Raw genomic sequence first — 16,372 nt, forward strand, 5'->3', positions numbered from 1 at the left:
TTAAATTAAAAGTAACTTTATTGATTTTCTGGTAACGTGTCGTTCATAGGTGAAGTTTCAAGAAATTGTTATAATTTGATTGGTCGATTGTTTTTAATTTTATTTATTTAAATTAGATCTAAAAATTTAAGGTAATTCTAAAATCATTTAACATCAATTGCCATATAATCTAAAGAATATTACAAATAACAATTTATGGCAACTAATTCTAGAAATTTTAGAAAGATTAATAATGTTTTATTTATTAATTTTAATATTATAGACTATAAAATATAATGAACGAATTTTTATATAAGATAACTATAGTAGTTTTATACTCTACTTGATGAATTGTATTCGAATATAATTATATAATAACTATTTTAAATATTAAAAAATCCAAATATGTTTATTAATATTATTTTTAAATTATTTATCATTGTTTACATAATAAGTTTATCATAACTTTATAATTATTTATATAAATATTATAAATTATTTATAAAAATATATAAATCCTACTATATATTGATTAAGAACTTACATAAGTGATTTTTATTACGTGTCGATCATAAATGAATTCTTTAAATTGTTATAATTTGATTGACCGATGATTTTTTAATTTTATTTATTATAATTATATCTAAAAGGAAATGATAATTCATTTACCACTTTCCAAATAATCTACGTAATATTAGAAATAAATATTATGGTAACTAACTGTTGAAACTATGAAAGAGTAATAATGTGATCAACTTTTTATATATTTATAAATTACATAAAATAATAAAAATGTCTATTTGAATTGAAATAATGATTTTATATTCGTATAAAATCCTTATATTTGTATATAAAGTATCATAATAACTATTAATGTCTAATAAATTTCATGCATGCTTTATAAATACATTTATAAAATTATTTAAATTGGCTTGTCAGATGTTTTTAATTATTATAAGAGGTTATAAGTAATTTATAGAAGCTTATATATTAATTTATAAAATGTATTTTGAAAATTTATTTTATATTAAATGAGAACTCACTTAATTAATTATTGCTTAGGTGTCTTTGAGTTTTAGAAAAACTATTATAATTTGATTTGTTAATAGATTTTCTATTTTTAGTAAGAAAATCACTTCTAAAACCAATTTTTATCAGTATCCGAACGATATATATATATATATATATATATATATATATATATATATATATATATATATTGCATAAAATAATTTATGGTAATTAAATATGTGATTTAGATAAAATATATGTAATGCTCATAAAATCATTTTATTACTCAATTATTTATAAACTATATAATATATTTCAAAAGTAATTTATTGAATTGATATAGTATTTTTATATTCCTATGTAGTTGGATATGAATATGTAGAGAATGTGTAACAATCATATTGTTTTATCTTTTAATCTTAATAAAGGCATATGACTTTAGCTACAAATTATTTAAAAATCAAATGTCTCAATACTACATACCTTCAAAACTCATTTTTATTAAAAACTGAATTATGAATATTATATATAATTAATTTTAGTAAAAAAATTAAATACAAAATATCGACATATATTTAAAATAATCATAATCATCTTTTTCAAAAATAATTATTCTTTAAAAATATTTAACAGTAAACACATATACAATTTTGATGATGAAAAATTATCTTAATTTGACAAACTATAATAAATATATTGTTATAAAACATCCAAACCCGCAGAATTCCGGACATTCAACAGTGGATCATGCGATTTCGAGTGAACCCGTTTCCAAAAATATTCCGTTAATATGAAAATCACTGAAAATATACAATGGATCCTTCTAAGAAATCAAGATCTAGGCCCACATAAAAGCCCAGATTTAAATGGCTAGAAGCCTTCCTTACCGTCTTTTCTCTATTCCCACGGCGAAACATACTTATCCGAGTTACCAAACAAAGGCCACAAATGCATAATCTCCAAACCCACACTCCCCTAAAACCCTAACAATATCCTCTTTACCCTTTACCTCTCTCACTGAGAAATCTCCAGAAACATCATTTCCCAACCATGTCGATCGCTAAAGCCGCCTTCCTCACCCACCTCCAAACACTCGCGAGAGCCTACCGCCCTCGCCTCCCGCCGCCGTTCTCCGCCGTCCGTTACATGTCTTTCGCGACGCAGGAAGAAGCCGCCGCCGAGCGTCGCAAACGCAAGCGCCGTCTCCGCATGGAGCCGCCTCTCAACTCCTTCAACAACAGATCTCATCAACAGCAACAGCAGCAGCCTCAAATCTCTAGACCAATCCAGAACCCTAACATCCCGAAGCTACCGGAATCCGTCTCTTCCCTCACCGGGAAACGCCTCGATCTCCACAACCACATCCTCAAACTGATCCGAGAGAACGATCTGGAGGAAGCCGCTCTCTACACGCGCCACTCCGTGTACTCGAACTGCCGCCCGACGATCTTCACCGTCAACGCCGTCTTGGCCGCGCAGCTCCGGCAGGGGAAGTACGGAGCGCTTCTGCAGCTCCACGCCTTCATCAACCAGGCCGGCATCGCGGCGAATATCGTCACGTACAACTTGATTTTCCAGGCTTATCTTGATGTTAGGAAGCCTGAGGTTGCTTTGGAACAGTACAAGCTGTTTGTAGATAATGCTCCGTTGAATCCTTCCATCGCTACGTTTAGGATTCTTGTTAAGGGCTTGGTTGATAATGATGGTCTTGACAAGGCTGTGGAGGTTAAGGAGGATATGTGTGTTAAGGGTTTTGTTTCCGACCCTGTTGTTTATAGCTATCTGATGGTTGGGTGTGTGAGGAAGTGTGATGCTGATGGTGTTTTTAAGCTTTATGATGAGTTGAAGGAGAAGCTTGGTGGGTTTGTTGAGGATGGTGTGGTTTATGGGCAGCTGATGAAGGGGTATTTCTTGAAGGAGATGGAGAAAGAAGCTATGGAGTGTTATGAGGAAGCTGTTGGAGAGGAGTCGAAGGTGAGGATGAGTGCTATGGCTTATAATTATGTGCTTGAGGCTTTGAGTGAGAACGGGAAGTTAGATGAGGCGTTGAAGTTGTTTGATGAGATGAAGAAGGAGCATAGTCCGCCGAAGCGGTTGGCTTTGAATTTGGGGAGTTTTAATGTGATGGTTAATGGGTATTGTGCAGAGGGAAAGTTTGGGGAAGCTGTGGAGGTTTTCAGGCAAATGGGTGAGTTTAGATGTAGTCCTGACACGTTATCTTTCAACAATCTGATGAATCAGTTGTGTGAGAGCGGTTTGTTGGCTGAGGCTGAGAAGCTTTACAGTGAGATGGATGAGAAAAAGGTGAAGCCTGATGAGTACACTTACGGTTTGTTGATGGATACCTGTTTCAAGGAAGGTAAGATAGACGAAGGAGCTGCGTATTACAAAACGATGGTTGAGTCGAGTCTAAGACCAAACTTGGCGGTGTATAACCGGCTGCAAGATCAGTTAGTTAAAGCCGGGAAACTGGACGATGCGAAATCCTTCTTTGATATGATGGTGACCAAGCTCAGTATGGACGACGAGGCTTACAAGTTCATCATGAAGGCGTTAAGTGAAGCTGGGAGACTCGACGATGTGCTTAAGATCGTGGATGGGATGCTGGACGATGAAAAGGTTAGAGTGAGTGAGGACATACAAGAGTTTGTGAAAGAAGAGCTGAGAAAAGAAGGAAGAGAGGATGATCTGCAGAAACTTATGGATGAGAAAGAGAGATTGAAGGCTGAGGCAAAGGCGAAAGAGTTGGAAGCAGCAGAAGCGAAGAAGAAGAGTGCGAATATTAGTATCGCTTCATTAATGTCTCCAAAACAAGAGGAAGAGAAGAGTGAAAAGGTAAAGATGCTCTGGGATAATAACGGTGTTGCTGAAAAAATCGATGTGGCGGATGTGGTGGCTCAAGGACAAGCAGCCGGTGAGATGGCTCAAGGAGAAGAAGTCGGTGGATCTAACGGCCAGGCTCCACCGTTCGTTGCTTGAATTTATTAGTCTCCATTTTATCTAATTAGGAATTTAGTTGTGACAATAAGCTATGATCCAACTTTTGGTCTTATTTCGGGTTTTTGCAAAATCATCTTTTCAAGCATGCTTCTGCTTTCAGATTTATCAACGATTTTTTTACTTCCTACGGCATTTTATGACTTATGAATTGCACAGGTGTCTATGACTTATGAATTGCACATGTGTCAGCATTTTATAAGTATATATTGTGTTTCATGCCTTCAAACTAGACCAATTATCTCATCTTAACTAAAACTAGTCTAATTTCTTTCTTTTTTATTAAAAAGTTACATGTTCTCTCTCAATTCTTGATTTCAAAACTCAGAACGACTTTCCTTTTTCTTAAATTTTCAATCTTATCTTCACATCTCTTTTACTTTTCCTTCAACCTAGATTTGTTGATGTTTGTGGTATTTCTGTGATTCTCTCTCCAGGTTTCGACCGATCTTTTTCCGTTTCGTGATAATTCTCAGAGAACTCTTTTAATATCTACATATGAACCATGACGAAATTAAAGCTAAAGAAGAAAGAAAAAAAATCCAAGACTTCTGAAGAACCAATTCCATGCAAAACGCAGCAAGAGGGTTTCTTCTTCTTAGATTTTAGCTTCTCTAGCCAGTTTATCAACTCTGTTGTACTTGAACATATTCTTCATAAATGGAATGTAAATTTTTATTTATAAAATCAGGATTTGATAAAAATAAAAACAGTGTTGATTGAAGGTTATAAGCACACACTTCTCGCTTATATGTCCACATCAAATTTGTAAAATTGAGATTTTTGCCCACAAAATCTTGTCTATAAAAATTTGTACACTAAAATTTGAATTTGTCCACAAAAATGTATCTACAAAATACCAAAACGCTATTCACAAAACACATGTCCACGACTATTTCAAATGTTTCGATCAAAAATATATCCACAAAACTGACAAAATATCAAAATTCTATCCACAAAACACATGTCCATGACTATTTCAAATGTTTCCATCAAAATTATACCATAAAACTATGTCCACAAATATCAAAAATACACTGAATAAAAATTAAATTTGATTTTTTTTAAAATATTAAAATACATATATACATATGGATATCAAAATATGAAGAAAAAAGTTAATGATTTTTATGTGTTTATATATTTATTTATATAGTAGAATATAAAATAGTGCCACATATAATATGTTGGGGAATTTAAAAAGTTACTTTTAGTATAAAATAAAAATTATACTCTTTCGTTAGAAATAAAAATAAGGTATACACACTCTCTCGTCTGGTCCCCACAAACTAGACATCATTTAAAAATAATAAAACACTAACTAATTTTTTGTTTCACTTCACCCAGCGAGGAGCAGTTCGGTTCAAAAACACGATATGAATGAAGGGAAAGTGTCCCTCCAGTGAAAAGTGTCTTATCATGTCAAAAAATACACAAAGTTTTTTTAAACTGAAACACGCTCTTTATTAACTTACTAGGGTAAACCCGCCCTACGGGCGGGCGAATGAATAAACTAACAATACAAATTTGAAATTCTAATTTAATTTTAACTGAAAATACAATTAAGGTTCGTAATTGTTTTGCAACAATCTTAGCTATGTATTTTAAAGTTTATTTTAGAAATTATCAACTTATCGAATTGTAGTAAAATTTTTAAAATAATTATTTAATTCCTGTCGGAGTTTCTTTTAGTTTAACTATGCCAATAAGACACACAGTTTTTTAAAATTACAAAAACTATGAAACATTAGATATTTATTAAAGTTTATGTTTATATTAAAACATTTACTAAATGTTATTTTTAAATCGTTATTTTCAATTTCTCTTATTATGTTCATCTCTGACGGTTAAAATTGTTTGATGTTATGTTATTCAACTTCAATAATTTTGCACAATTCAATAATTTTGTTATTATATTTGTTATATCTTGTTAGTTTTCATTTCTCTTAGAATTTTCTGATTATGTATTAATCATTGATTGTTGTTTCATCATTTTTAAATTGATTTTTCAAAGCTAAGTTTTATGACTAAAAATGAAAAAGTCAGTGGTATAGTGCATTTTAAGAATTTTTAACTCTCAAGTCAAGAGTTATAGTGCATGTCGACGGTTCTTGAATTGATTTTTAACTCTCATGTAAGCTTGTTGTTACTGCCATCAAGGGACCAACTTGACTGTAAACCAAATCAGACAACTCACCCTTAACAGCTGGACTTATGCTTATTTCTCGACTAAGTTTGATAAAACATATGATGATGATAAAATTGACCTTCATTACATTTACACGAAGCTGCCTGTGTAATTTGTAAAACATTTTTTTGTTTGTCTTTTTTTTTTTTTCTTACTGATATGACCATCTTTTATCTATGACATTTGAGAACAGCCACTTTATTATAAGCTTAATTAACAGCAATAGATTCCATGAATAAAATTATCGATAATAAGTGGTAACTAAGAAGCCTTTGAAGTTGTTCAAAAAAAAAAAAGCCTTTGAAATAGAAGTGAGAACAATATAAAAGAATCATGTTTAAATTCTTCATTTTGATTCTGAGCTTTCTAGTGACCTATGATGCTTTTGGATGTACCTATATCTCGTGCTATCAGCAGTCTGGTCTGCTTTCACCTAGTTTACAACTTAGAAAATCAGAGACAGTGGAACTTGTTAACATCTGCATCACCCGTGCCTTTACACTTCTTCATCCCCTTCTCCAAAGCTTTTTCTATAAACTTTATGAACCAATTTCCAGCTTCTTTTTCTATCTCTTTAGTCAACTTCATTATATTACTAACCCGGAAGGAGGAGCAACTGATGGTTTCCTCTTCTCATCGTTTGATCTGATCAACAGACAAATCATTGGTATAGTGCATTTTAAGAATTTTTCGAACCAGTCTTGAACCGGTGTCGTAAAGTCGCGAGCATGTGAACCATTGACGGTGGCAGACATGAGGGTCGACTGAAACAAATGTAAATAAGCAAAATCCACAAATCTTTTAAGAAAACAAATTCAAAATCAAGAAAGTAAAATCTTCTCAAATAATCCACAACCGACCTTAAAAAATCTGGAAAGTTCATAGAAGAAACTTATGATGAACTGGCGAGGATATCCTGGAGGAGACAAAGTAGTGTGGTCGCTTCCTGAAAGTGATTCTTTGCAATTATTTGAGAAAATTTATAAATCTCAATCCAAGTTCCACTCTTTGTCATCAAATTCGGCATCTCAATCGGTGGGGAGCAGCACCTGGTTTTCAAATCAGAAAAGGAAGATGGATGAGTTAGTCATTTCTGAGAAAGTAAGCTTACTGCTTGATTGATTCAGAAGATGGTTTTCAGAGAAAGAAGGCTAACCTTTTATACTCGCAGTACACCGCCTCACATTCAAGACTACATCTGATTGATTGAATTAACTGGAAGCGTTTCAGTGATGAAGATCAGACGTCGCAATCGAACAAAAAGAGGAGATGAACCCTATATTTTTTTTAGACGGCGTAAAGAGAAGATTAGGGTCGACTCTATCGGGCTGGCCGGGTGGTCTCATCCTAAAGCCCAAACACATTGTAAAACCCGTAACAATAAATGTTAGTTAAATGAAACGATGTGTTTTAGTTAATGGACACGTGTCGCGACCAGAATGATCGAATTGATGATGTGGCGTCCTAGATGTCGCAACAGGAGGGATACACCATACTTTATAGTAATAGATGCTTTCAGATTTATAAACATGGTCCATAGCAAAACTGATTCACTTGATTGTCTGTGTTGGAAATATCCTAAAATCATTTGTACTTACTCTTAATAAAGTCGTAACGTCGAGGTTCGACAGTCATATAATATTAGGTGGTTATAATGTTTTGCTAGAAGCCGCTTATAATCTATGAATTAAGAATTCATTACTAATATTATATGATCCTATAAGGTCACACACCTAAGCAAACTGAATAATAAATATGTTGAGCTTTTACATTGATATATTGTACTCCCTCTGTTTCAAATTAAATGATGTTTTAGAGAGTTTTTGATGTTTCAGAATACATGATGTTTGATGTTTTTATATTAATCTTTGTTGTATTGAAAATTGTGTGACCAATGATATTTAATACTTATTTTTAATGATTAGATGAAGTAATTTTGATTTATATTTTTAATGTCACTTTTTAGAAAAGAGTGTGTACCTTAATTCTTGTGCATACACCCAAAACATCAAGTCTTTGGAACAGAGTGAGTATATATGATATATAATATGTTACACATATATATTGTTTGGACATGTATTATTTTAATATGATTAAGAAGTATTAATATAATGGGATGGCCCATTATATACCTAATTGAATTAGGTCATGTGCCACATATATATAAGTTTTCTTAATGAAGCAAGCAGATGATGGCTCGCCGCACAAGACGTCAACGAGAGAAGAAGTGGTCGTTTGGTGTGTGTGATTTGGTGAAGAAGAAAAGTGTTTCTTTTTAGCCAAGTAACTAAAAGAATCCAACATAGACAAAAGTGTTTGTCAAATTTTGAGATATGTTCTCAACGGTATTAGCATTCCGTGTCAATTCAGTTTGTGTGCGTGTGGATACCGATAGAGGCACGACGTTTGGAGTGCTTTAAATCTCGATTTGGTTTGTTTGTTTTTCCGCTACAAAACTTCCAGGTATATTTGAAATCCTAAGATCTGATTTATTTCAGCATTGACATGAGTTTCTAGGCATATGAATTCATAGATTGATTTATAAGTTGTTATAAACCGGTATGAAAATCCAACAGTGGTATCAGAGCCTACTTGTTTAATATTGAAATCAGATCTTGTTAATTTATAATTTAGTATAGATTAAGAACTAGAGAAATTTGATTATTTGAAATCGACGTGTTTGCACATTAAGAAGAACATCGATTTCTAAACCATATATTTGTCTTTATTGGATAAAGATGTGTGTATTAATTATGTGATAATAAATATTGATTCTTTTGGAAAGATCAATATCACACACATATAAATAAGGCATATACGAGATGATATGATCATTCGGTGATTGCACAAATAATATATAGTTTGTGTAATATGCGTTTTTGCCTCACGCCTATATAAAACAATCATTACATGCTCATGCAATATTTAAATGAATATGTTAAACACGTATTATTGTAAGAGATAATTGGTTCCCCTACACCCAAAACCAAGGTTAATTAGACTTGTGCCCTCTTAATCTTGCAATCTTTTTCGTGACTTATTTGTCCCTATGTGTTCAAAACATGTGAGTTGGTAGGTCTGTGTTTTATGGCAGTCCTATAGCTAGGTGCGTCAGATCTCACTCTGACTCTCTGCAATTCTCAAGAGATATCTTTTAATTTTTAATTATTTATTTAAGAATTTGTCAGTTTACTATTTATCTTCTCTCCTATCCTCTACTCTAGCTTTATCTTTCTTCTTGAAGTTTTATTCTTCTCCAAACTCTCGTTCTTCTCCAAACTCCCATTCTTCTCTTCCATTCATTCTCTATATTTCACAATCAATTTTCTTTATAAATCACTAAAATTTCTCTTTTTTATCAATCATTAAAATTGTTCCTTTTTCTTTATAAATGTTCTAAAATTAAAATTTTCATATCCAAAAATTTAATATCAAAAGCAAAATAAAATGAATTTTAATTTCATGACTATTCTTCAACTTCTGGTAAATTTTCCTTTTTTTGACTTGTTATTTTTTGCTTGAACGTGTCCTTTTTGTCATGAGTGAATTTTAATTTATAGTGATTTTTGTTATAAGTTTGATGTTATTTTTCACTTTGATTGTCTAAACTTGAAACTGGTCTAAGATTTGTTATCTGAAATATTTGGTGGTGTAGGTAAAAGTTGTGTTGGATCTGAGAAGGATTAACTGATGAACTCTCTTGCCAGGATTGGGAAGTTGCTGAAGATAGAAGATGAATCTAGAGTGATGGCTAGCAATTTCGTGATGTTTGTTGATATAGATAACATTTACATTAGCAGTTATTTTACTTGTTATCCAATATTATTTATGTTTATTAGTGTATCTTTTGTTTTCTATGGCAATTTGAGATAAATAGTTTGTTAGCTGTTATTTATTAATTGTCTCTAATTGTTAGTTAAACTGTGTCATTTATACTTGTTAGTTGATATATTGTTGAAGACATATTTTATTAGCATATGTTTTATTTATTATTTGATACATAGTTTGTTAGCTGTTACAAAATATATGACTAAAGATATATTATTCACTAGTATGTATGTTATTGATTCTTTAAACATCAGACAAATAATTATAGTTTGTTAACAAAACATGTAGCTATTACATGTTTTGGATACATGATCTGTTAGAGAATACATTGTTTTGGGTACACATTTTGTTAGTCGATAAATTAGTTATTATCTGATATTTATTTTGTTAGCTGATACACGAATTATGACCAAAGAATTAGTATTTACTATTATGTATGTTATTGATTCTTTTAACATGAGACAAATAATTATAACTTGTAAATAAAACATGTAGTTGTTACATGGTTTCATAGATGGTACATGGTTTGGATACACAACTTCTTATATGATACATTGTTTTGGGTACATAATTTGTTAGCTTATAAATTAGGTATTATATGATACTTGATTGGTTATCTGATATATGATTGTGAAGCAAACAAATTTAACATTTACTATTATGTTGTCTTTTAACTCTAGTTTAAAGTTCCAAATTTTTGATGATATTATCTTCTTCTTTATCTCGAACGGCATGGCTTTGACTGGTAACAATGGAGTCACGGTTCTGTGATTGATGTCAGTCATATGCAATGTGTGTTCTCTCAGTCGGATCCAATTGAGATTAAACATTTGCTTCTTTCGACATCTGCTATCATTTTTCTCTATACCCCTATCAGTTAAGTCTTTTCTTACTAGATAAACATCGACGATATCAGTTACAAATCACAATTATCATTACCAAAATTGTTAGCAACTAAAATGTTTGCTTAGACAATACAACACGCTTATCTTCTTCTACACCACAATCATTATCACATTTATCTCTTATTTTTTTATCATAGTAATCTTTAACAACTCCTTGATTCTTAGATTCTATTCTTTTATGTCAAAAATTTCCACTAAAAGTAGTGTCATAAAAAATAGAAGATGAAGCAAGATAAGAAGAATGGAGAAAACAAAGGAAACTCATTAATTTTCTCTTCTTCTTTTTACTTTTCTCGTTGTGCTCCACCCAGATTTCTTCTTCTTCTTCTCTTCAAAACAGACATTTTTATTAAAATTATATCATTGTCACAAGATCCACAAAGTTTCCATCTTCAAAATCATTTTTTTTCTTCAGATCTTGACATTGAAACACAATTTTCAGTCAAGATACAAAATCAAAAGCCATATTTGAATTACAAATCAGAAAAACTTTAAGAATGTGAAAATTTTGGAAGAATTGAATTTAGCTAATTTTAATATATATTTTTATCAAAAAGAAATGTTTTAAAGTAATTGGAGTTATCGAAGAAGGAGATAGAGGAAAGAGAGTCTGAGATGAAAAAAAACAAATAAATGAGAAAAGAGAGATTGAGTTGAAGAAAGGGAGTCTCTAGCTGGCACACCTACGACATTGATGTGTCTTCCACAGTCCTGGCACACTTCTCTGTCACCTATTGCATCAGAAGTTTTGTCAGAAGGACATTATCGTCCAAACTCAACACCAAGTGTATGCTTTTGATCTTTTATGTCACTCGATGATCATTTCTCTAATTTGATCTCCTTTTAGGTATATTCAGCTAAATCACCCTTGATTCAGTCTTCGTTCAACCGGTCAGTTCAATTGATTTGGACGTCTGATTAGATTTTAATTAGATTAAATTCTAAAATCAAACATGTAAATAATTAATTATTTTAATTAGATTAAAATTAACTTAATTATTTATAATCCAATTAAAATACATATAAGATATGTATTAGTTATATTTATATTTAATATTAGATATAAACTTTAAATATAAAAGTACCTCAATTAAATTTGTACCTGCAATTACATGAGTGAGGTGGATGGTAACGGTTACCATATGAAACAAGATTGATTTACTTGACTAGGCTATCAAAACGATTTTGGGTTTAGAGACATAGGTTGGATAAGACATAAGATGTCATCTGACAACCAAAAATTATATTTTATATAATTAGCAAAATGTTGCTTACCGTAATAGCTAAATATTCGGGCGATGAGCCAAAGCTCACTCGAATTTTAGTGAAATATCGTTCTTGGATTATTATATTCATTTGATGAAAATATTTTGAATATACAAGTCTTCTTAGTTGTTGAGATTTCTCTAATTCCTGAATATCATATTAATATTTACTATTATTATATTCCAGCAATATTAACTCTTTACAACCCATTTTCATTGCGATTTGCTCTTAAGAAGGACCTATTTAATATATTGTTAGGTATTGATTTAATCAGTATTTAATATTAACATTATGGATATTTAAAATTTAAATAATATTATTAAAAATGATTCTATATTTTTTTCTTTTAATTATATTTATAATTTTGAAATTCCATATTGAAGCTCATAAATAAATGTGCTAAGTTTAACTACCTCATGAAAGATCCGAACTCATCATGAGCTAAACTGAATTGAGTGAGTTAACTCATTTTGACATCCCTTATCATAGTTTGTAAGATCGTACATGACGTAGAATGATAACATTTTAAATTTATGTTGTCTAATTTCACTAGTCATTAAGTTCAAAAAGAAATCACTAGTCATATTCTCGTCACTGCAAGCGTTGCATCTCTTAAGATGTTTGATTGAATACTTAAACCTTACCCAAGTATTTCATTCTTTTATTTTATTTTGAAGAAAGCTTACTTTTGTAGAAAATGAAACTAAACATTATTTATTCTCTTAAATTTTTACATGATGAATATATGATTATTTCAATCTTTCTTAAAATATCTTCAAATAAAAAAAATATTCATAATTTATTTTTTACATCATGTGCATATAGCCTTCGATACATGTTATTTTTTTGTAAAGTTTAACATTTAGGTTATTGTGTGGGATACTCATGAATCATCATCTGTTCGGTAAAAGAACCCTAATTTCTTTTTTACGTTGAACCTCACACACTTTCTGACCTTCTTTGTTTATTGTCAAATCTTAATTCTAAAAATAGTCAAAGATAAAAGGTTTTTTAATCTGGTTCAGCACATGTTATGATTCGATCTGGATGTAGATTTGATTTTGAATAAGGAATGTCCAATCCAATTAAACCAATCCAAACTGAACAAAATTCTATTAGAAACTCAAAACCGGTCCACAGTTTCTTTAAACATTTTCCAAATCAAAATACTTTGCGAAAATTTAAAACCCCAAACAGAAATCAAAATTGTGTAAAAACAAAACGTAACCACACAAGCATGGTTGTGCTCATCGGGATTAAAAGGTTGTTAAGCACCTCAGGTTCCAAACCTACCATTTTAAATATGTCTACTTGTGTGCTAGACGAGATCTGATTCTAATTCCCACTTCAAGCATTCAGGTCTGTTTGAAGCCGATAAACATATTTCCAAAAACTTCGCAGTTGAATGTTTTTCCACTGAGTACCCCGGATTATATAAAAAAGTGAATTATATAATGATTTTCTTTTGGTTTCTGTAACAGAAAATTTGAAAGTCAGATTGGACGATCCTAATTGAAGGTGAAAGATAAATATATATCTTTGATGAGTGTTTTAAAAGAAAATTGATCGGAAGATGTGGAATGTTTCCAATGAAGTGATCAGTGTATCAAAATTTTCAAGTCACAAGTTAACTATACGTATTGATGATAATATTATCAGTGAAATAAAAATCATGGGGGAAAACTCCACTATATATTTAGTTATTTACCATTGTTTGTCTACCTAATTATTATTTCTTTTCTGAAGAAGGACATTCTAGAAAATTAGAAAAGGTTTTGTGAGTACTGGAAATCGAACCCGAGAACTTTCAAAAAATGGATCACAGTGTACAACAACTAGACCATCTTATAGAAAGTGTTTTGCTTGTTTAAATGATTGATTCGGCAGTACATATCATAATTGTAAAGCTGGAATACTCCAATATAATCATATTACACATTATTTTTTTGCCTCAGCACGGTGGCTATCAGTTATTATTCTGTGGATTTCTTATTCGGTGGTGCGGTGGTGGAGGCCTTCCATAACCGGGTTTAGTTGGGTCATGTCCTGGATTTGGGCCTGGTTCCTCATAATCCGTTACCTTCGGAATAGCCTCTTGAACCTAACTTCGATCATTATAATTATCAATAGTAATATGGAAAAATTAAAAATCTGTTTAAAACAAGCATTTTATGTTATGAGATTGCTTACCTTGTTTAAGGAATATTGGACAGTGTCAATCACTCCATCTTCCTCAAATCCTGAAACGAATACTGTCTGTGACTTTATATTTATAATTCTTTTCCTAAAAAATATGTTATTTATTGATTACAAAAGTAATCCTTTAACAAGATATCATATAACATATTTAGCACAAAAACATGAAAATAGAAAGATTTTTTTTTTTGAGAATAAAACGGAAAGATTTTGCTCTCGGTATTCTGTGTTATGTCTGCTGCTTTATTGGCTGATCTTTTAAAGAGATAACCAAACTGTGATTATATTTATAGTTATTTATTTATGCTTTTATATCATGATCATGGATCAACCATGCATAGTATTAGATTTTGACTGTGAAATCCGTAACAATCAGACTCATTCCTTTTCCAGGCAGATCAAATAACAGATTTGTTTCGCCTTTGATATGCCATGCAACGGTAACCTATCACTTACATTGCTTGGCATATCAACTGCGGAAAAAAAGAAAAAAAATCCTATCCCTTACATATATAAATGTTTTAAAATATCATTTTATGTACAAACCTAATTACCTGAAGAACACACAATAAGCAGGAGCAAGAACGACATGAGAAACACCAACTTCATCTTTAAAAACCTTTTCCCGATATCACAGATAATAATTTTGTTGTTGCTTGAAAAACAACCCATGCTTTTATAGATATAGGTACATACATATCCCGTAGTCAAAAAATGTGTTGGCACAATCTTTATTTTCCATTAAAATTATGTACATGCACCTATCGCTTAGTGCATTATTTTTCTCTAATCTTGTTAATCAGATTTTCTTCTAACTAAATTGGTTAAGTTTTTTTTCCTTTTTAGACAAGAAATATATGTGAACCAACATTCATGATTAAATCATGCATATGTAGAAAACAATGAAAAATAATAATTACAAAATAATGATTTTTGAATGTATAAATACTCATTAATAGTGCTTTCAAAAATTTGATTAAATACATTGGATTACATTTAAAAAATAATTTCATAGCTAAGTACAATTAATATATAATTAATAAATAATTAAGACAAGAGAATAATATTCTTTTTACATTTGACCAATCACATTATACATGTATATATTGTAGAATTTTCAAAATAACAGATTTAGATGAATTCATAAAAATCTTACGTGAATAAATGCTTTTTTTGCAAGCAAAAAAAATGTTTTTTTGGTCTGAATAAAATTATATTTAAATAAAAATTTGATATACGTCTATAATAAAAATATGCATGTATAATGCCAAACGAAATGAAATCTAGTTATCGACCATCAATCAATAGTTCTGTTATGAATATTGTGTGATGTATATTATGGAATGTTTTAGATTTACTTGATTCTCAAGTTTATTTGTTCACCAAGTTCTACTTGGTCACCAAGCTATTGTAATCCTATATAAATGAAACTTATTCATTGAATAAGATATATCAATTCGTCTTCTTTTCTTTACTATAACACGTTATCAGCACGCTATAATCCTAGCTGCCTAAAAAGAAAATCTATTATCGACGGTGGCCTCTGTGTTCTTCTTGAGGGGCATCTCCATTGACGTAGCATGAGACTGAAAAAAAAATTGACACCCTATTGACGTAATAGTTTCAACCTTGTCGCTCCCTGTCAACGGTGTCTCAACCTTCTCATCGTTGTTATTGAACGAGATAAGTATTCACAACTTCTATATATAACATGATGTCTCATGATTTAATTATTTCCATTGATCGATCATGTTCATATAATTCTTTAGTTACAAAGAGGAGATCTGTTTTTTTTGGTTAAAAGAGGAGAGGAGGAGGAGGAGGAGACGAGGAGATCTGTTTATTATACCTAATTGCTTTATATTTTGGTTCGGTCACCAACCATATTTTATTTTATTTTATGGATTACTTAATTAACAAAATGTATTTTACGATTCATGCTAAGCTAGCAATCATATTGTTCTATCATTATATATATACCATCTTATGTTGATTGACTTGA

At 30.9% G+C, this 16,372-nt stretch overlaps 2 protein-coding genes across 2 annotated transcripts; one reads left to right on the forward strand and one right to left on the reverse strand.

Moving 5' to 3' along the window:
• The first annotated feature begins 1,860 nt into the window (after positions 1 to 1,860).
• Positions 1,861 to 4,697, forward strand: LOC108842986 (pentatricopeptide repeat-containing protein At3g49240, mitochondrial). Its single transcript, XM_018616056.2, has 2 exons — positions 1,861 to 3,948; positions 4,425 to 4,697. Exons 1-2 carry the CDS (start codon positions 2,041 to 2,043, stop codon positions 4,494 to 4,496), a joined length of 1,980 nt encoding a protein of 659 aa, XP_018471558.2. The 5' UTR covers positions 1,861 to 2,040; the 3' UTR covers positions 4,497 to 4,697.
• A 9,343-nt stretch (positions 4,698 to 14,040) lies between these two features.
• Positions 14,041 to 15,006, reverse strand: LOC108835811 (uncharacterized). Its single transcript, XM_018609038.2, has 3 exons — positions 14,925 to 15,006; positions 14,365 to 14,414; positions 14,041 to 14,275 (listed from the first exon to the last, which is right to left on the reverse strand). The coding sequence occupies exons 1-3, from the start codon at positions 14,977 to 14,979 to the stop codon at positions 14,141 to 14,143; spliced, it is 240 nt and encodes a 79-aa protein (XP_018464540.1). The 5' UTR covers positions 14,980 to 15,006; the 3' UTR covers positions 14,041 to 14,140.
• Between the last annotated feature and the right edge of the window lie 1,366 nt (positions 15,007 to 16,372).

This window comes from Raphanus sativus, chromosome 2 (genome assembly GCF_000801105.2).
Source record: "Raphanus sativus cultivar WK10039 chromosome 2, ASM80110v3, whole genome shotgun sequence".
NCBI lineage: Eukaryota > Viridiplantae > Streptophyta > Magnoliopsida > Brassicales > Brassicaceae > Raphanus > Raphanus sativus.

Excerpts from the sequence above, each read along its gene's own strand:
- LOC108842986 (XM_018616056.2), top strand. The coding sequence starts at position 2,041 with ATGTCGATCGCTAAAGCCGCCTTCCTCACCCACCTCCAAACACTCGCG. Across the intron at positions 3,949-4,424 it reads TCGGTGGATCTAACGGCCAG|GTTTCGACCGATCTTTTTCC; the intron begins GCTCCACCGTTC and ends TTCTCTCTCCAG.
- LOC108835811 (XM_018609038.2), bottom strand. The coding sequence starts at position 14,979 with ATGAAGTTGGTGTTTCTCATGTCGTTCTTGCTCCTGCTTATTGTGTGT. Across the intron at positions 14,415-14,924 it reads GCTTATTGTGTGTTCTTCAG|GATTTGAGGAAGATGGAGTG; the intron begins GTAATTAGGTTT and ends TATTCGTTTCAG. Across the intron at positions 14,276-14,364 it reads TCCAATATTCCTTAAACAAG|GTTCAAGAGGCTATTCCGAA; the intron begins GTAAGCAATCTC and ends GATCGAAGTTAG.